The sequence below is a fragment of the Quercus lobata genome, chromosome 9 (assembly GCF_001633185.2).
Source record: "Quercus lobata isolate SW786 chromosome 9, ValleyOak3.0 Primary Assembly, whole genome shotgun sequence".
NCBI classification, from domain to species: Eukaryota; Viridiplantae; Streptophyta; class Magnoliopsida; order Fagales; family Fagaceae; genus Quercus; species Quercus lobata.
The window spans coordinates 41,052,383-41,073,809 of record NC_044912.1 but is presented as its reverse complement, the minus strand read 5'-3'; the positions used below and the strand labels follow the sequence as shown (position 1 = coordinate 41,073,809).

The 21,427-nt window shown below is 36.7% G+C and overlaps 2 protein-coding genes across 2 annotated transcripts; one reads left to right on the top strand and one right to left on the bottom strand.

The window, feature by feature from the left end:
• The first annotated feature begins 246 nt into the window (after positions 1-246).
• LOC115960441 lies at positions 247-2,619 on the top strand. The gene is made up of 2 exons (XM_031079348.1): positions 247-1,489; positions 2,192-2,619. The coding sequence occupies exons 1-2, from the start codon at positions 296-298 to the stop codon at positions 2,216-2,218; spliced, it is 1,221 nt and encodes a 406-aa protein (XP_030935208.1). The 5' UTR covers positions 247-295; the 3' UTR covers positions 2,219-2,619.
• Positions 2,620-3,647: 1,028 nt separating this feature from the next.
• On the bottom strand, positions 3,648-7,696 carry LOC115960437 (MDIS1-interacting receptor like kinase 2-like). The gene is made up of 2 exons (XM_031079344.1): positions 4,420-7,696; positions 3,648-4,203 (listed from the first exon to the last, which is right to left on the bottom strand). Exons 1-2 carry the CDS (start codon positions 7,640-7,642, stop codon positions 3,821-3,823), a joined length of 3,606 nt encoding a protein of 1,201 aa, XP_030935204.1. The 5' UTR covers positions 7,643-7,696; the 3' UTR covers positions 3,648-3,820.
• Positions 7,697-21,427: the final 13,731 nt, after the last annotated feature.

Here is a 21,427-nt window from a genome sequence, read left to right as displayed (position 1 = left end):
TTCCACGAATTAAAACTGAGTCCAATGGACTCGATTTTTATGACGAAAACTGAGTCTATTAGACTCGATTTCCAAGCCTACATGGATAGTTCCTCCAGCTTAGCTGCTGGCACAAACCCAAAATCGACCCTAACGTGCTCGAATTGTTAGATAGCAAAATTGTTTCAAACCTTGGCCAACTAACAAAATAGTTTACTTTTTATGGTTATATCTGAAAAAATGCCACTAACTACTCGCTGAAGAATTATTCAGATAACCAACCCAATTTGTCTGAGGCAAACTCGGTGAGTCAATTATGTTTAGCTTTCACTCTTTCAGACAGCTACTATTGCTCAAACATAAGATGACCCAACTGGGTTTTCTTCAGCAAAATGCTTTCTTTATTGTGAAATCGTATGCATCAACAGGTTTTTCTGAATCAAAACACCAACAATGGCAACAAGAAAAGCATTCTTTTACATTGTCTTACCTCATAAACTCTTGTGGGTTGTCCTCAAAATCTGCTATTTTAGCATCACAGAAGGTACAATTGGGAAACCCAGATCGACCAGACTCAGTGCTTAGTCTTCTCAAAGAGCATGGGTTTACCAATACCCAGATCGCCAAACTTGTCAGAACGCACCCAATGTTGCTTTTATCTGATCCTGGGAAGACCCTTTTGCCCAAAATTGAATTTTTCCTTTCTAAGGTAGGGGTTTCAAGCTCTGACCTCACTCGGATTCTCACTTCAAGTCCTTTACTATTGGTTAGGAGTTTGGAAAACCATCTTATCCCCTGCTATAATTTCCTCAAGAGTGTACTTGTGGTGGACGAGAAAGTTATTACAACTTTGAAGCGGTCACAGCTTTCTTTTCTATTTGATGTAACTAATAATATGGTTCCAAATATTGCACTTCTGAGAGAATTTGGAGTACCTGAATCAGCCATCTCTTTCTTGGTGACCAATTTTCCGGGTAGTGCGTTCATTAAACATGCCAAGTTTGTTAAGGCTGTCCATGAGGTTAAGGAAATGGGATTTGATCCTTCGAAATTGGTATTTGTCCTAGCAATCCAGGTGATTTTGAAGATGAAGAAGCCAATGTGGGAATCTAAATTGGAAGTTTATAAGAGGTGGGGTTGGTCCAAGGATGTAGCTCTGTTAGCATTTAGAAGGAATCCAAATTTTGTGCTTTTTTCAGAAGAGAAGATCACAAAAACAATGGACTTCCTTGTACACAAAATGGGTTGGCCGTCAGCAGACATTGCTAAAAATCCTTCAGTTCTAGGTTTAAGCTTGGAGAAGAGGATTATCCCTAGGTGTTCAGTTGTTCAAGTTTTGTTAGCCAAGGATTTGATCAAGAATAAGTTCTCCTCAGCAACCTTTTTACTACCTAGCGAGAAGTGTTTTTTGGAAAAGTTTGTGATTAAATTTCAGGCCAATGTTGCTCAATTGTTGGATGTGTATCAAGGCAAGATGGATCTTCTGGATGTAGGAATTCAATCGGGGAAGGTATGTGGGATAGAACAGTAATAACATTCTGACTTCCAGTTTAATGTCTTTAATAATTTAAAGTTGATTAGCATTTTTTCATTGATTGTGATCTCCAATGAAAAAAAATCTGATATATCTAGCTGTGACATGGTTTGTCAATTCCAAAGTCACACACTTATCACTCCCTGTGTTCAACATATTCCTTTCCTTGCCACCCCAAAAAGAAGGATTTTGAAATAGGAGTCTCTCTGTTACAGAGGGGATGAGTAATTATGATGGCATTGGTATTTGATTGTATCCTGTTTTTAAGTGTTATGGATCTCTTAGCTTGATCCCAAGATGATTATATCATATGTTTGTTGCTTATGGCACTAGTGCGCTCAAGGCACAAAGTGCTGTGCACCCAGTGAATTCACCATTATGCCAACCTACACTGTGTATTGTAAGCATTAATGGAGAATTTGGAAAATTTTGAATTCTCTTAACGAGTCATGCTCTAAGCCTCAAATTAGATAGAGAAATTGGTGGCATTCTTGAATTGAACTTCTGTAAATGGCTGGTGTTTCCTGCTGTATTGCTGCATATTTGACTTAAACCTTTTGTGCCCCAAATCCTTTGATTTTAATTTACTGTCTTTGTGCATTGTTAGTTTTGTTGATTCTATTGGTGGGTGTGCATTGCATGGAAGTTTAGTGCTTAATGTATATAATGTGATCACAGACACGTCTCTCGAAAGTCACAGGTTGACTTCTTCAATGCCACTGCCTGGAACTATATTTCTACTTGGTGTTGGACCGAAAGAGAAACACTGCCGCTACAACAGCTGCTAACACTACTACTCAGATCAACAATCTAACCAACGACAGGGCTAAAGAAATAGTTTGAAATAACATTTATGTATATTGTGTCTGCTGTTTTTGTGGTGCAGGAATCCTCTCCATTTGAATACTCTGGTACTGAGTTGTTAATTAATTAGAGGAAATGCAAATTCTTTAGGGATGTACCCAGACTAATCAAGAGAATAAAGCTGGGTATCTCATAAGTACATCTAGTTTAGGTATTTTATGGCAACTTTCCAAGTCATATAGTTTTCCATTCTTCTTTGTCCTCGAACACCAACTCATGAGCATTAAAAGGTTTAGAAACCTTGGAATATAACCTAGGTGGATTGCCTTTTATCCATGCATATTCTGCTTTACATTTGTAAGTTTGGAGGTATATAAGAGAGGGAGTAGAAGATGTTTGTCAGTTTGAAGTTTGGAGTCATGGAGAGAGAGTCCAGTAGAGTAGAAGGTAAGAGATGTTTAGGGAGGGGAATGGTATCCTGGTATCCCTCTCCTTATTTAGACGTCTTAAAAATTAAGAGGGAAATAGATATCTTTGCCCTTGATTTGAATGTATTAAAAATTAAACGGGGAATAAATAAAAATGACAAGATATCATACAAATTAATAATTATACTCCTTTTATTTTATTATATTCCAAATTCTCCAATTTTTGAAAATTGATAGGGGCTTGGAGAACCCTCCATACCCTTTTTTATCTACTCCGCTTTCCTCCATCCAAGAACACAGTTAATAAGAGGATCCCAATTGTTCTTTAAGCCTTTTAGCCTGTCCCACCCACAGGCCACAGCCATATTGGCTTGTTTATTCCGTCCAGGAACAATGCATGAGGTGTCCCATTCACAGCATGTTGACTAGTGCATGCTTTTCAAGAAGCATCGTGGGAAGCTGGCGAGTTTAACTTGAAGCCAAACAATTCCATTTAGTCAAAAGCTAACATTGAGCAGCCAGAAAAGAAAAAGGACAAAGCGGATGAGGAGATTCTTCAATTCACATGCTTAATAAGAAAATTCAACTAAAGATAGAAAATTGCTAGTAAACAAATAATGAGATTGACTAGGGGGAAAATGGTTAGCAAGTCATGAACTTTCCAGGAAGGAAACATAAGGGGGAAAGGAAAAATCTGGCAGGTTATGGTAGGTGAAGTAGTGTATATAGTAAAAATTAGGTTCTTTACCTGAAGAACTATGTATATGTATTTGTATATAATGAAACAGATATATAAACTATAAAAATGCATCTCAAATGGAAAAAGTATCCATATAACCTTCAATGGTGCTCAACCTGGGGTGACCCCTGCATTTATTCCAAAGAAATGAAAAAAAAAAGAATAAAAAGAACCAAACTAACTTGTTATTCTTGGGACATCAAAATCCAACATTCTCATTTACTAATTACTTCATGGGATGAGACCAAAAATATTGTACAATACTCAATACAATACCGGACCTGGCAACACCATTGCCAAACACTAATCACACTCAACTTCTGATGCCAATTTTTACTATTTCTGAAGGCCTGTAAGCTTGCTAATGGTTATCATGTCGAATTGGTCGGACAGGCAAGCTTGGATTTGAGCTGATAGCTCTTGTGCCACAAAACGCATGGTGGGTCGTGCCTCTGGAGAGTCACGCACACATGCTAAGGCTATTGTCACTACAAACACCACCTCCTCTGCTATATGGCCTGTTGGTGGTGGAAGTCCTTGGTCTAGCACATCCTTTAATAGAATTTCTGCACTGTCTTCAATTGATGTCGCTGTTCTCGATGTGAATGTCAAGGAAGATATGAGCTCCCTTGGGTGCCTTCCCATTATAACTTCTAATGCTACCACTCCAAAGCTATAAACGTCACATTTATCTGTTAATCGCATTGTAAGCGCAAGCTCTGCACAATCATAAAACAAATTCAATAATCTAATAAAACATTGTCACCAAAACATCTACCAAACTAATCAATGTTAACAAATTTACGCGGACACATTCATTTGGCAACAAGACAAGAAAAAAACTAAATAATATGGGAAGCCTTCTTTTCATTTAGGGAAACATTTTTAGGCCAGAACAATAATTCAGATTCTAGGAAGTTAGATTGTTAGCTTACCTGGAGCCATGTAGCCATAAGATCCAGCAATTGTTGTCCAATTAGTCGTATCTGGGTTCAACAATCTTGCAACTCCAAAATCTGAGAGTCGTGGCTCAAACTCAGACTCGAGCAATATGTTATTCACAGTTATGTCTCGGTGCACAATTGGTGGAGAGCAATCATGGTGCAAGTAAGCAACTGCATGAGCCACACCTTGCACAATTCTCACCCTTGTATCCCAGTTCAGCTCCGCTTTCCCTTCCAACCCATACAATGCATTTCCCAAACTGCCTCTCTCTACATATTCATAGACCAAGTACATGTACCCCCTCATTGAACAAAACCCATAAAGCTTAATGATATTCCGGTGCCTAACTTCTGTCAACACACGAATCTCAGTCTCAAAACTCTGGCGATTGGCTGCTGGAATGTCAGTGGAGTCTGACATGTTGAGCCTTTTAACAGCAACAATTTGACCTGTTGGCAATGCTGCTCTGTAAACGGTTCCAAATCCACCTTTTCCCACGCAGTACTTCTCATTGAAGTCCTCAGTGGCCTTCACAAGATCCCCAAATGTGAATTTACCTTCTCTTTCCCATATCAATGACCGAGAGTTCCCATCAGTCTCTCCAATTCTTCTGCTTTCTTCATCATGGAATTTGGCTTTCCGGTAAAATATTATGAATACAGCAACAATAATTGCAAGCAATAAAAGGCCACAAACCGGAATGAGGACAGCAATTAGAAGTGTATTAGAATGCTTTTTCTTTGTGGAATCTGTGTAACAAGTACTTAGTCCTGCTGCATTTCCACACAGACCTGAGTTTCCAATGTATGCATTTGCAGGTGCCTCTTCGAAAACTTTACTAGTTGGGATTTGACCTGTTAACTTGTTAAAGGAAAAATCAATGGAGCTGGGGAGTAGACTAACCATGCTCGTAAATAATGCCGGGATCTCCCCTGAGAGCTGGTTATGTGAAATGTTAAAACTTTCCAATGATGTAAGCTTTGCCAGGTTTGAAGGAATTGTTCCTGAGAGTGAATTGCTGCTGAGGTCTAACAAGACATTCAATGCATTTAAATTACCAAGTTCAGAAGGTATTTCATCCAATAGGTTATTGTCGCTCAAGTCCAAGCTCAATAATCTCTCACAATTCCCAAGCTCTTTTGGTATGTTCCCAGTTAATTTGTTCTCAGACAAATCAAGTTCCTCCAGCTGAACCAAACTGCCTAGGCTCTGAGGAATCTCTCCTGTCAGAAGATTCTTGCTCAGATTGAGCTCAAACAGGCTTAGATTTCCCAATGCACTTGGAATTTGCCCAGACAATTCGTTTGAGTCAAGAATTAAAGAGTGCAATTGAGGCAACCTCCCAAGCTCAGCAGGGATTTCACCCGAAATTCTGTTTCTTCCCATCTCTAAATTGGTTAGAGATCCACATTCTGCCCACTCCGGTGAGATTATGCCAATAAATTGATTGTCATTAAGAGAAATGAAATAAAGATTTGGATGAACCCCAAATGCATTTGTGATGTTGCCATTGAAGTTGTTCCCATCAAATCGCACTCTCTGTAGTAGCGAACAATTTCTCAAGCACTCAGGCAATGGCCCTGTGAAGTTGTTATTATTCACTGTGAAATTTTGAAGACTGAAGCCACTACACAATTCAGGTGGCAGTTCTCCAGAGAAGCTGTTGTTCGAAAAGCTAACACTGCTTAGAGAAGGACTAAACTTCCCAAAGTCACTTGGAATATTACCCGAGAAGTTATTGGTGAAAAGAGAGATTTTCTGTAAATTACTGAGGCCAGATATGGTATCTGGCAATTCCCCGTATAGTTGGTTAGTGCTGAGATCAATAATTTGCAGCAAAGTCATATTTCCAATTGCCGGTGGGATTGTGCCAGTGAGATTGTTTGAGAAAAGTTGTAAGGTCTGAAGGTTTGTGAGGTTCCACAGTGCTAGAGGAATTGGACCAGACAGGTGGTTGTTTGATAGGTCTAGTTCTGTCAAATCTTTCAAGTTACCTACCTCAGATGGAATTGAACCTGTGAACGTATTATTGAACAGTAAAACAAGATTGAGTTTGGTCAACATGCCAATTTCCAGTGGAATTTTGCCAGTGAAAAGATTGTTCTGAAGCTGCAAAGTGGTTAATTCTGTCCAGTTGCTGAGAAAGTAAGGTGAGATCTCACCGGAAAGGTTATTTTCAGATAAACCCAAGTCGGTAACTTTGGTCAAGTTGGTTAAAGACAGAGGCACTTCCCCTGTGAGTGAATTGGAAGCCAGGGCCAAGTAGGTGAGTTTAGTACAAAAGCCTAGCTCAGAAGGGATTGTAGAATTCAAGGAATTCCATCTAACATCGAGTTGCGAGAGCTCTGTCAACTGACCAATTGAAGAGGGAATTTTCCCTTCAAATGAATTGTTGTACAGTTCTACAATTTGAAGATTGGACATTGACCCAATATTTTCAGGAATTACACCACTGAACTTGTTTCGTCCTAGATGAAGATCTATGAATTTGGAAAGCTTGGTGATGTTTGGGGACACTGGTCCCTGGAACAAATTGTCAGTTAGATTAAGGTACTCAAGCTTGTCAAGATTGGTAAATACCATTTCTGGTACTGTTCCATTCAACTGATTCTGTGCCAAATCCAAGTAAGTCAAGTTTTGGCAATAAAGTATAAATCCTGGGAACCCAGAAGTGAGCTGATTATAACCAAAGCTAAGCCAGGTCAACAAAGGCATGGTCAAGAACTTAGACCAGTCAGGTGTTTCTAAGTAGTTTGAACCAAGGTCTAAGTGCCATACCTTTTGAAAATTTCTGAACTGATAGGGGATTTTACCAGTAAGATAGTTGTTGTAGAAGCTTACGTACTGGAGCTTTGTTAACTGGCCTATTTCCGAAGGTATAGGTCCGCTGAGATTGTTGTTGCTGAGGTCAAAGCGAGTGACATCAAGAAATGGAGTGAAGTTGAACTGGGCTAGTGTTCCATTGAGTTTGGCGCCAGAGATGATTATTTCGGAGACTGTCCCGGTTGAGTCGCAGACAATGCCATTCCATTTGCAAAGGTTGGTAAGGTTGGTAGAGGACCATGAACTGAGAAAAGAAGAAGGGAGGAGGCTGTTTTTCCATTGGATAAGAGCTCCTGCTTGTGTTGCAGGTGATGCTATGGTCTTTAGTGAAAGTAAGGAGAGCAAGAAAATGTGAAGGAGAAGAGGAGAAGACTTTAGAATTTTTGCCATGCTTGGTTTTTATGTTTCGCATGTTATGCCTCCTGATCTAGTTTACTTTTAATAGCGAGGAGAGGTGGAGATATTTCCAGTGGTATTGAAAGTGAAACTTTTGGCATCTCAGTCCACATGTTAGGAAGTCCTTAAATTCCACGAGAGAATGTTCAAATCTGATGGCTTAATAAGATTTACATATTTTTGTCTATTTTCTTAAAAGTAGAAAAGGTGAGAATTGAAGATGGGATTAATTCACTTACAGGCCAATTTTACTCTAACCAGAAGCTGACCAGATTGGGATGTGCTGAATTTGATGAATGTATCAAGGTGAAAATTTTCCTACAATTTAAATATAGGTTGTATGTGACTTCTTTCATGATGCATACCCAATTAAATCCATACCCACATACCCCATATCAAGATGCTTAATTAGGGGTGTGATTTAACCAGATTGGGATTGGCTGTTGTTCGTTTTGCATATTTTGAATATGTTCCATGTAACATGTATCACTTATTTTAAATTTTCTGTATATGAATGTGCCGAGTTTGGCTGCATGTACTAATGTAATGATTTACATGATTGTAAATGTATGTGTGGGTTAATACGAGCCGTGTATACGTGCATGTTTGAATATCACGTCACATGTCATGCCTCTTGTTAATGATATAAAGATTAAAGAACAATATAGGTTTTGGTACTACGTGGTCTCTAATTTCCTAGATATCACAAAAGCGTTGAAAAGTCAGGTTGCCTAGAAAATGGTTAGAAAACAGTTAATGAGATTAACTAGAGGAAAAATTATTTGGTAGTCAAGTGATGAACTTTCCAGGAAGGAAACACAACGGAGAAAAAGAAAAAGGTTTTCTGGTACAAGTGAAATTAGGTTATGGCATGTCAAGTATTGTATAAGAGCATTCTCATCAGGTCTTGTATATGCTATAAATGTTATTTTTTAGCATCTTAAACACAAAAATCCACTCCATCAAACCTAGTAAATGCTATAAAATTTGCAATAGTGCTACAATGCACTCTCATTTTTGAGAGCATACTATAGTAAGATTGTATAATATTTTATTAATTAATTTATTCTCTCTCTCCAGCTCTCTGTCTCCCACATCTCTCTCTTTCTCTGGTTCTCTCTCCGTGTCCCACATCTCTTTCATTTCCTCACTCCCTCTCTCTTTCTCATTTCCTCACTCTCTCTCTCTCTCTCTCTCTCTCTCTCTCTCTCTCTCTCTCTCTCTCTCTCTGTGTCAACAAGATCGTATGTTTGAGATCAGCTTGCTGGCGAGGAGTACGGCGTGATGGCGTGAGATCGGTGTGGAGGAGATCGATGTGGAGACCGGTGTGGAGATTGGCATGTTGTGTGTTTTCTTGTGGTTCTTGTGGCCGGTGTCTTGTGGTTCTTGTGGCGGTTTTTTGTGGTTCTTGTGGTAGTGGTTTCTTGGTGGTACTTGTTGTGATTGGAGCTATGGCTGTAATGTTTGGTGGGTATTGGTGGTGCTTGGCAACGGTTTTGATGGGGTTGAGATTGGGGTGGTGGGTTTTGGTTGGGGTTGAGAATGAGGTGGGTGGGAGGTGGTGGGTTTGAAGCAAAGTGAAAAGTCAGAGCCAATGATAGAGATCAACGGTCTGAAATTCACGTACTCGGGAATCGACGGTCATCCTTCGCCAGGTTTCACTCCTTTAATCGAAGATTTCTCTCTCTCTTCACTCCGGTGATCATTGCCTCCTTGTTGGATCCAATGACGTTGGTTCGTTCTATTGTTTCTTTTTTCATACTCTGTTTTTTCGTTAATACTAATCTTTGTTTGGTTTCCCAGAAAATGGAGGGAAAGAAAAATCAAAATTAGAAATTGAGATATTAATGTATTGATTTTTAGGTTCAACTAGTCGCTAACCTGTGCAATGCACAAGATAGTTAAATTTAAAATCACTTACATTTATAATAACAAAGGTAAAACAAATGTGTGACTGCATTAAAGATAAATTAATATAAATGAATCTTTTTTTTTTTTTTTTGAATCTAAATGAATCTAAATGCTTAGAAAGGCTTTTAGAATAATTTCCCAAAAATTGAAGAGACCAATTTGATACTGTTAAGGTCTAAAAAATAATAATTGTGACTTCTTAGGATCAAGCATGCTATCTACTCTAGTCAGACCTAAAACACTATTATGCCATCATAAAAAATAAAGGATTTTCAAATTTTAACATAAATATGATTCTAGAATTCCATCTATTCTTTTTATTCTTCTTAAACATGCACCTCTAAATTCTAATTAACATGGAATATGAGCTTAAAGGAAATCAAATATCAATAAGAGCCTAATTAGTCTAGCAAAAATAAACTAAAAGAAAAAAGAGAATACAACATAAAAATAAAAATGGTCATTTTTTTTATAAAAAAAAATAAGGCAATGAGAGAATTTTATGCAAAATCTACATTCATTTTTGCACCAACAAATCTATACGACTTCATATTACATATAAATTAACGTTATTTTCTAATATAAATTATTACATATAAATAAACCTCATTACATAAATATATTCTACACTTATATGATTTTGGAGATCATTCACCTAACAATCTTCACCGAAGCATCCTCTTTCTAGAGTCCCATATCTTTTCTTTAAACCTACATATGAACAATTTTAAGTGAAATAGTTTTAGCCAATGAATTCGAGTAAATAAAAGTCACTTTTGCCCAAATCTAAGTGCCCTTTTTTTCTCCTTTTGGAGTGTGGGTGGGTTTTGCCTTTTCTAATTGCATGCTCTTACTATGCAAAACCAAAAACAAAAGATCCTAGAGTTTCTTATTTTCAACATCTTATAGCCTTACACATCATCAAACACCATCAGCATGAGATGTTAATTCTGTGAAGCAATGTGAAAAAGAGTTGGAAGACATTATCTGGCAAATTGACTGAAGCCATCCTGTTCATATATTCATTGCATGCATGTGTGCAAAATAAAAAATAAATTTTGTTTTCTTTGCTCACCATGAACAATATATATCAATCTTAATTGAGCACATATGAGTTCAAAATAAAGATAGCAATATCAATTTTTGTCTTTGGTGATTTTTCACTTTCATCAACCAAGACCATTTGTTATAATGAGGAGCTACGTCATTGTAGAGTTTATATATGGTATAGAATACTAGAAATGGCAATTGACAACACAACCACATGCATCTTATTTCATTCATATATACTTTAGTTCATCTTATTCATTCAAGTCAAAATTTACTTCTCAAAGAAATGAAGGGGACACCCCAATGATGCAGTCATTTACAGTAAACTTAATCCAAAAGTTCAAACTTTGAATCTGAGTATCATGAATAACCTAAACTTGAAACAATAGATTTTCCATGAAAACCGAACAAATTATGGATAGAATTTGAAGCATTCAAAAGCATCAATCATTGCTTTTTTTATAATAGATATATAGAATCAAAATGGGTAAAATATTATTTTGGTTCCTAAACTTTATCAAAAGTTTGTTTTTCATCCTTGAACTTTAAGGAGTTCATTTTTCTTCCCTAAACTATTGAAAAGTTCGTTTTTCATCCCTAAACTATTGAAAATGTTTTATTTATATTCTTAAACTTTACTTTTCATCCCTAAATTATTGAAATCAATTCCTTTTACATCCCTATTTTTGTCTCTAAACCATTAAAAAAACTCTTTACAAAGTTTAGGGATAAAAAAATAACTTTTTAAAGTTTAGGGACGAAAAACAAATTTTTGTCAAAGTTTAGGGACCAAAATATTATTTTACCCAATCAAAATTCATGGCTATGTATAGTAGATTGCTTTATAGTTCCTATGCTACAATAAATTCCATGATAATTGTTATGCCAATTCTTTGAAGATAAAAAAATCTCACCAAAGTGTACTTATAGGAACTTGTTTGGACTCGTCAAACTTCATAAGGTCGGAGATGTGAAACACAATTTATACATTATAAATAAATTGAAACTAAATAAAACTCACCAACATTCTACCTTTTCATACTGGAAAACCTATCAGCATCAGCCATTGTAGTTGGCTTTGATGCTTCAACAATAGGACATCATTCCAAATTTAGAGGTTAGAGCAAATGGCTAATAATTTACAAAGGGGCACAATAATCTCATAAAATCATAACAGTACATTTAAAAATATAAATAAAAAAATAAAAAGCCTACCTATTATGACCCACAGCCTCAATTCTCCCTTTTTTTTCTTTATTTTGTTGGTAATACTGCTCTTTGATGAAATCAACAATAAGCAAAATTAGTCAAAGCAAGCAATGAAAAGCCTACCTATTATGACCCACAGACTCAATTCTCCCTTTCTCTTTTTATTTTTTATTATTATTTATTTTATTGGTAATACTGCTCTTTGATGAAATCAACAATAAGCAAAATTAGTCAAAGCAAGCAATGAAAAAAAAATTTAAACCATTCCTAGGAAGTGCAAAGTAGCAAGAAAGAAAATTAAACCTATAAACAATATGCACAAAATTTGCTGTCTATCATAGTAAATGACATATTAGTTAATTCATGGAGTCATAAAAGTAGTTAAGTGCCCGTTTGTTTCCACATTTTGAGCCCAAAAAGCGCTTTTTGAAAAAAGTCAGGCCTAAAATTGCGTTTGGTTAAGCCAAAACACAACTTTTTGATAAAAGTTGTGTTTTGGGCATAGGCCAAAAACGCGGACTGAATGTGGAAATTTTATGGACCTCTAAGAGTCCATAAATGAAAACGCACACTGCGCGTTTTGATGGGTTACCGTTGCTAATGATGAAATTACAGAAATACCCATGAACAAACACAGAACAAACATTACAAATCATAACAATAAACAATCTTTCTCTCAAACATCTCTAAACTCAAGCATAATCAAATTACCAGAATACAAACTCAAAACACAGTTTTAAAATTAATCAAATCATAACAATAAAAGCAAAAAAAGAAAAGAAAAAAAGACAAAGGACAGAAGCCAGCTGACCCATCTGGACTAGGTTGGGGACGAAGATGAGCAACAGCACGAAGATGAGAGCTCCTTGGAATGTTCTTGAATGAGGGAGAAAAGGAAAATTTTCTTATCACAGAGAGAGTTTTGGAATCAAGTAAAAAAAAAAAAAAAAAAAAAGAGAGGGAGCTGGGGAAAGAAAGAGCTCCTGGAACGTTCTGATGAATGAGGGAGAATAAGGGAGAAAAAGAGAGTAAAAAGAGAGGTAGAGATAGTGGAGAACGTGTGGAGGAGAAAAAAAAAATAAAACTAAAACGTATGGTTGAAAGTGAAATGGAAAAAGAAAAAATAATATAAAAAATAAAAAATCCTAATTGAGAAATGCTACTGTAATATTTTCACAATATTTTCACAATAAATTTTAAGTAACAGATTGTTATTAGTTAATATTGGTTAGTAAAAAATAATTTCAGTTGTGGGTTCAAATTAGAACTAGTAACAACTTTCCACATAAATTTTGTTGTGAAAATATTGCGAAAAATGTTGTGAATGTAACATTTCTCATAATAAATTTTACACAGTAATTTGTTATTGGTTCTCATTTGAACCTACTAATGACATTAGTATTTTTCTTATCTACCATTAACAACTTGTCATATAGACTTTATTGTGAAATTTTTGTAAAAATGTTGTGTCCATAACTTGCATTAAGAGAGATAATTTAAACAAAAAATTCACTTATATATATATATATATATATATCTTGTCCTTTTTGGTAATTTATAACTCAAACCTCCACTTTTATAAGTGCTAGCCAAACACTCAGCTTTTTCAAAAAACACTTTTTAACAGTTTTTACCAAATATTCAGCTTTTTAAAAATGCACTTTTTCATTATGCACTTTTTGAAAACTTCACTTTTTCATTATGCACTTTTACAAAAAGCTGAACCAAACTCACCCTAAGTTGTCTACAATCAAATTAATTTTTTATTTAAATAAATATATTTGGGAAATTTATATTATAATCAAATTAATCATTTGCATAGAAAAATTAATTTTTTACGACCATAGTATAGCTACTTAGATTTATCACAACATGAGGATGGGAAAAAACTTTGAATGGAAAGGTTTCACATAAAATTTAAAAGAGATTTCACCAAGCATATGTTTTGCAACACCAAAAGAACACCTATAGAATAGATTAATTCAAAGCAACCCAAAAAGAAGATTCAAGAGAAAATGCTAACCATTTCATCTCATTAAGCAATTAAGTTCCCAACAGATAGGCCCATGACTGTAGGATATTGGCCAACAACTTTGATGACCTTGAAATAAACTGAATTTCTGCATTTTGATTAAACAATGAGAAAAATAGTATAAGACCCAAGATAAATAAATAAATAAAACAAACAAATTTCATCCAATAGTAGAGAGAGAAACCACCCCCTTAGAACCAAACACAATCCTGAACATCTGCTAGATTAATGAATGACTTTAATTACCAACCTTAAAACTATTAAAGGTAGCTTTTGCTTGCTTGCCAATTCAAGATCTGTCAACCAAACCAAAACTCACAATTGGAGAATGTATATGTTTTCTAAAAGAATAGAATCAAAAGAAACCTAAAATCAAGTTCAAAGAATAGGTGCCATCCAAAGAAGCCAGTAATTCATTTTAAGTTGGAGAAACATAATCCCAAAAAAAAAAAAAAAAAAATTGTTGGCAACTTTTGTTATTTTGTATGAAAAATGCCATTTTAAAAAAAGGCCAATGAAACATCACTTAAGAATTTTATCAAACTATTTGTGCACATGTAACACTATGAAATTTATCCAAGTTTAAAGTAGGGGTTTAAATAGTAGCACGAAAATTATGAATTGATGCATAATTCAAATGTAATAACAAAACTCTAAATAATCACTATCTAACACAGCCAATTTGCTTCAAAATAAAGGATACCATTTAACCACATATTAAAACAACTTTAAATATAACAACTTGCTAAGCATGGCCTCCAAATTATTTGCAAATTAAAGATTTATCAACCAACTAATTATTGCCATAGTCTCCATATATATTCACACATCCATTTCTTGATCCCAAAAAAAACTACTTTCTATTCTTCCCATATGTTTCAATTTGCATTTCCATGAATTGGGCTTTATGTAATACTACAAAATAAGTAAAAATTCTTCAAATCCCACGTTTAGAAATAAAACATTTCATTCATATAGTAAATTTCAACGAAACCCACCCTTTAAATCATTGTGCAGGACAACTCAGTCTTCGAGGTTGGAGAAACGAATAGCCTAGGAGGCGATCATCAAGGCCACTCTCGCCTTCAACAACACCGTTATCAATAGCTCCAATTTAAATAGCTTGGATTCAACCATCATGCTTCTTCATCATTGTTAGATTCAAAGAAAGGCGAGAGGTAAGAAGAAGGAAGGGTTGTAGAATGAGAGAATGTGCTTTGGTGTTTTAGATAGACGGACAGAGAGAAGAATGTAGAGAGAGATAAAGAAAGAAGTTGAGGGAGAAGGAATATGAAAAGTACAAATTTGTTACTTCTTAAAACCGGAATGTTGTGTTTGTTGGTTTTTAAGGGAAAATGTTAGTGAGAATTAGATTAAGAGTTTGAAACTGTAGGTTTTGGCAAAGATGAAGAGAGAAACTTGTTAACGTGTATTAGGGTATGTGGGCTTTAGGCCCACCTTGTTTACTTGTATAGCACACTTACTTGTACTGCACACTCTGCCTCTTATATAAAGGCACTTATGTATATTCTATTACTTGAGAAATACAATACAATCATTCAGTATTTCTAACATGGTATCAGAGCCATTGCTCTAATTTTCTTGTGTCTTGCAATCCTGTCTTCGTTGGTATTTTTCGCTGCCTCGACTTCATCGGTCAGTAAACCTTTTCCGTGCCCTCTCCTGACTGTTCCATCGTCGTCAGAGGTGCAAAGGTTGAATCTTCACCGCCAGAAGCTCGATCACCGCCACCAAGATCACTGCTTCCGTCGGATCTTCCACACCGGATCTCCGATTAAGACATAAGACCTATCACCGGGTAGATCTTCAACCGATCTACACAAAGCCGCCAGAATCACCACCAGCTGACCATTCACGCGCTTCCACGTGCCGGTCAAAGATTCCGCAGCTTGTCCACGCGCCTCACGTGCCACCACTGTTGCTCCGATCAACTCACCGCCGACTTCATCGGAATCGTCTTTCTCCGATCTACATAACCGGAGAAAAATCGGCCTGATCGGAATCTCCACGCGCTCTCACGCGCCGACCAAAGTTCCGGCGAGATTGACTCACACGCCTCACGCGCTCCACGCGCCGCTGTGCACCTGCTGACGTCATCGTTGACGTCATCATCCACGTCAGCCCTAGTTGAGGTCTTCAGCTTACGTCATCATAGTGGTTGACCGTTGACTTTGACTTTGATCGTTGACTTTTCTCAGGGTTGACTTTTTGCAGTCCAGGTGCTCCTTACCCAGTTTTCCGCGTAGATTTCATTTTTGCAATCATTTTTGCATATTTTGCTTCTAAATGAAAAATAAGGACAGGTCTTCTTCTTGTTGCAATAATCGTCGCCGACAATCCAGCAAACGTTTTTGCAATTTTTGCAAACGTTTTGGCCACAATATTGAGACTTGCTATCATCGCAACAAATCAGCTGTGTCAATTTCTGCTGCTACTGTTGCTAACACTGAGAGTGTCCAACCAATGGCTCCCATCTTTGCATAGTCTAAGTCTTCAGGACGCACTTTCACCATGTCCACAGATAACCTTAAAAATATCTTCGCCAATGTCATTCGTATGGTTGGTAATGCATCTTATTCCTCTTCTCTCTCAACTTTATCTGGTATGTCTCCTTCCTCTTGGCTTATGGGTTCTGCTTGTTGTAATCACATAACTCCTCACTCGTCCTTATTTTCTGAACTTAAACCTGCACCACACTCTCTTAATATTCACACAGCAAATGGTTCCACTATGTCTGGTCATAATATAGGTTCCATTTCGACCTCCAATCTCTTGGTTCCTAGTGTCTTTAATGTTCCTGACCTTTCTTACAATTTATTTTCTGTGGGACAATTAGCTGAGTTAGGTTATCGCATTATCTTTGATTATTCTGGGTGTATTGTGCAGGATCCAAGGACGGGACAAGAGCTTGGGACCGATCCTAGAGTTGGGTGTATGTTTCCCGTGGACAACCTTTGTCTTCCACTTGTTGCTCATGTTTCTGTTGTTGCAGCTACTGTAGTTTCTTCTACTCCTTCCCTTACACTTTGGCATGCTCGACTTGGTCATGTATCTTCCTCTCAAGTACAACAATTGGCTTCTAGAGGTTTGTTAGGTTTAGTGTCTACAGAAAATTTTGATTGTATTTCATGTCAGTTAGGAAAACAACCAGCTTTGCCTTTCAATACTAGTGAATCAATATCCACTGATATCTTTGACCTTATTCATTCTGATGTTTGGGGGCCTTCCTCTGTCTCTAGTATTGGTGGATCTCGATATTTTGTTGTCTTTGTTGATGATTACTCTTGCTATAGCTGGATTTTTAATATGAAACATCGTTCTGAGTTATTGCAAGTATATTCTAATTTTGCAAAAATGGTTGAAACTCAATTTTCCAAACGTATCAAAAATTTTCGATCTGATAATGCTCTTGAGTACACTCAATATGCTTTCCAAGCTGTTTTGCATTCCTATGGCACTGTTCATCAACTAACTTGTCCAGGTACCTCTCAGTAAAATGGTAGAGCCGAACAAAAACTTCGTCATATTCTTGACACTGTTCGTGCTCTTCTTCTCTCTGCCAAAGTTCCTACTCCTTTTTGGGGTGAAGCTGCCCTTCATGCTGTTCATGCTATTAATCGCATTCCAAGTCCTGTTATTCAAAATCAAACTCCATATGAGTGCCTTTTTGGGTCACCTCTAGACTATCACCACCTTCGCTCCTTCGGTTCTGCTTGTTTCGTTCTTCTTCAGCCACATGAGCATAACAAACTTGAGTCTCGGTCAAGGCTTTGTTGTTTTTTTGGCTACGGCGAAACTCAAAAGGGGTATCGGTGTTATGATCCTATCTCTCATCGTCTTCGTATCTCCCGCAATGTTGTCTTTTGGGAACATCGCTCCTTTGTCGAGCTCTCTCACTTCCGTGCCTCCCTATCTTCCTCCTTTGTTTTAGATCTTTTTCCAGATGAGGCACATATTCCTTCTGTAACTGCTCCTGATCCTCCTATAGTTGCTCTAGATCCTCCTATAGACTTTTCTATCCAACCACCAGATACCTTTGATGCCTTTTCGTAGTTCACCTTTTAATGAACAGGTGGAAGATGCACAGGTTGAAGACGAGCTACCCAACCCTGAGCTTAGGTCCCTTGCTCCTGCTTCGCCTGAAGATCTTGCACAAGAAATTCCACCTCGTCACTCAACTCAAGTAAGATCCATTCCTACACATTTACTTGATTATCATTGTTACACTGCTCTTGTTACACTGCATGAGCCTCACACATATCGTGAGGCTTCCACTGACCCTTTGTGGCAGATTGCAATGAAAGAGAAACTTGATGCATTATCTAAAAATCATACTTGGGATTTGGTGACTCTCCCCCCTGGGAAATCTGTGGTTGGTTGTAAGTGGATCTACAAGATTAAGACTCGCTCTGATGGGTCCATTGAGCGCTACAAAGCTCGTCTTGTTGCAAAAGGTTTTACACAGGAGTATGGGATTGATTATGAAGAGACCTTTACTCCGGTTGCTCGTATCCCATCTGTTCGAGCTCTCTTAGCCGTTGCTACTGCCAGAAAATGGGACCTTTTTCAGATGGATGTCAAAAATGCATTCCTTAATGGGGATTTAAGTGAAGAAGTTTATATGCAACCTCCTCCTGGTCTCTCTGTTGAATCAAATAAGGTTTGTTACCTTCGGCGTGCTCTTTATGGCCTTAAACAAGCTCCACGAGCTTGGTTTGCCAAATTCAGCTCTACCATCTCTCGCTTAGGTTACATGACCAGTCATTATGATTCTGCCTTATTTCTTCGTCGCATTAATAAAGGCACTATTTTACTTCTCCTGTATGTGGATGATATGATCATAACTGGTGATGACCTTAGTGGCATTCAAGAACTCAAGGGTTTTCTTAGTCAATAGTTTGAGATGAAAGATCTTGGACATCTCAGCTACTTCTTGGGTCTTAAAATCACTCATTCTACAGATGGACTTTATATTACTCAAGCCAAGTATGCCTTTGAACTCTTGTCTCGAGCTGGACTCACTGATAGCAAGACTGTTGACACTTCAGTTGAGTTTAATGCGCATCTAACTCCGTCAGGGGGGAAACCGTTGTCTAATCCTTCTCTTTACAGATGCTTGGTTGGCAGCCTAGTTTATCTTACTGTCACTCGTCCAGACATTTCCTATGCTGTTCACCAGGTGAGTCAGTATCTGTCTGCTCCATGATCGACTCACTATGCTGCTGTTCTGCGCATACTTCGATACCTAAAGGGCACTCTCTTCCATGGTCTTTTCTACTTTGCTCAGTCTCCTCTTGTTCTCTGTGCATTTTCTGATGCTGATTAAGCAGGAGATCCCACTGATCGCAGGTCCACCACTAGGTATTGCTTTCTTCTTGGTTCTTCTTTGATTTCTTAGCGAAGTAAGAAACAAACTCATGTGGCCCGCTCCAGTACTGAAGCAGAATATCGTGCCCTTGCTGATACCACATCTGAGCTCCTTTGGCTACGGTGGCTTCTCAAAGACTTAGGTGTATCCACATCCTCTGCTACTCCTCTTTATTGTGACAACCAGAGTGCCATTCATATTGCTCACAATGATGTCTTCCATGAACGGACTAAACACATCGAGATTGATTGTCATTTTATCCGTTATCATCTTGTCCATGGTGCTCTCAAGCTGATCTCAGTTTCTTCTAAAAATCAACTTGCAGATATCTTCACCAAGTTTCATCCTAAAGGACGTCTTCGCACTTTGGTTGACAACCTCAAGTTGGTCTCACATCCACCTTGAGTTTGAGGGGGGCTGTTAACATGTATTAGGGTATGTGGGCTTTAGGCCCACCTTGTTTACTTGTATAGCACACTTACTTGTACTGCACACTCTGCCTCCTATATAAAGGCACTTATGTATATTATATTACTTGAGAAATACAATACAATCATTCAGTATTTCTAACAAAACTGATATAAATAAACATATAGATATATAGATATAGTGGTGGAAATTATGGTGAAGATAGTGGTGGGAATTAATAAATGGGCTTATGGTGGAGATGGTGGTGGGAATTAAATTAATAAGAAGTAGGCTTTATAATGGAAATAGAGGTGAGGTTTGTAACTTCCTAAAGCCAGAACGTTGTGTTTGTTGGTTTTTAAGGGAAAATGCTAGTGAGAATTCGATTAAGAGTTTGAAACTGTAGGTTTTGGCAAAGATGAAGAGACAAACTTATATAGATATAGATATAAATATATAGATATAGTGGTGTGAATTATGGTAGAGATAGTGGTGGGAATTAATAAATGGGCTTTATGGTGGAGATAATTGTGGGAATTAATTTAATAAGAAGTGGCCTTTATGGTGAAGATAGAGGTAAGATTTATTCTATTATTTTAAAATTGATAAAATCTATTTTTAAATTGTTGGGAAAATACAAAAAAAATATTAAGGAAATAACATGATTGCTGACATGGCTCAATGTGAGCGTAGTAACATTAAATGCTACACTTTAGCTTTTAGTAATATATAGATATAGATTATAATGGGGTTCATTCAATTTTTGTTCTTTTTCACATTCAGAGTTTCCTTGAATCTCTGTTTACTTGCCAAGAAAATGGAGGAAAAGAAAATATAAAATTGGAAATAGAGATTTTGATGGTGTTTTTCTTGGGTTAAATTATAATGGGGCTCGTTCAATTTGTATTCTTTTTCACTTTTAGAGTTTCTTTTATGCTCTGCTTACTTTAATGCTTTGTTTGGTTGCTGAGAAAATGGAGGGGAAAAAAGAGTCAAAGTGGAACTAGAAACTTTATTGTTTGTTACATACTTATATTGTAATGTTTTTGTTCTATCTATAGTGCTTTTCACCTTCAGAATTGTTTTGTGGTTGCCATGGTAGTGCTATGACTTGAGGCGGTGGTGGTTGTGGTGGGTTGTGGTTGCTACAATGGTGGTTATGGCAAGTGGAGCGGTGGTAGGGGTGGTGGAGGAGGGGGTTGGCTGGTTGCTATTGATTTTTGTGTAGTTGTTTTATTATTATTTTAATAAGTAGTTTATATTATTTAAATGAAATGGTAAAAAATATAGAAACTTTGATTATTGATGTATCTTAAAATGGGATGATATAATAAATAAAGTAATTTTTTGAAGTGCTAAATGCTAAAATTTTTAGAATTATTGATAGGAATGCTCTAAAGTGAATTGGATTATGTACACGAAATACTCTCTCAAAATTATACTTGTGCATACACATATTAGGAATAAAGATTGCCCTCATTATGCTCAATTTGTGTTTAGTTCCACGTCTACAATTATATATATCTAAAAGTTAAAGCTTAGCATTTATTATTGCAAAGTATATATTTTTAGGTTGATAACTATAAACAAATTGTATCCTTTTAGAACTTAGTTTGTCTAGGGTTTTGTTCTCAAAAAATAGTTTGTCTAGGGTTTAGTCTAGAAATATTCAGTTAAATAAGACAAATGAAATTCAACAAAGTTAAAGGCTCAAGAAATCAAAAAAAAAATAATAATGATAAAAGGGCAGATAAGTTTCATTTATCTCTACCGATCAAGA

Excerpts from the sequence above, each read along its gene's own strand:
- LOC115960437 (XM_031079344.1), bottom strand. The coding sequence starts at position 7,642 with ATGGCAAAAATTCTAAAGTCTTCTCCTCTTCTCCTTCACATTTTCTTG. Across the intron at positions 4,204-4,419 it reads TTATGGCTACATGGCTCCAG|AGCTTGCGCTTACAATGCGA; the intron begins GTAAGCTAACAA and ends ATGATTGTGCAG.
- LOC115960441 (XM_031079348.1), top strand. The coding sequence starts at position 296 with ATGTTTAGCTTTCACTCTTTCAGACAGCTACTATTGCTCAAACATAAG. Across the intron at positions 1,490-2,191 it reads TAGGAATTCAATCGGGGAAG|ACACGTCTCTCGAAAGTCAC; the intron begins GTATGTGGGATA and ends ATGTGATCACAG.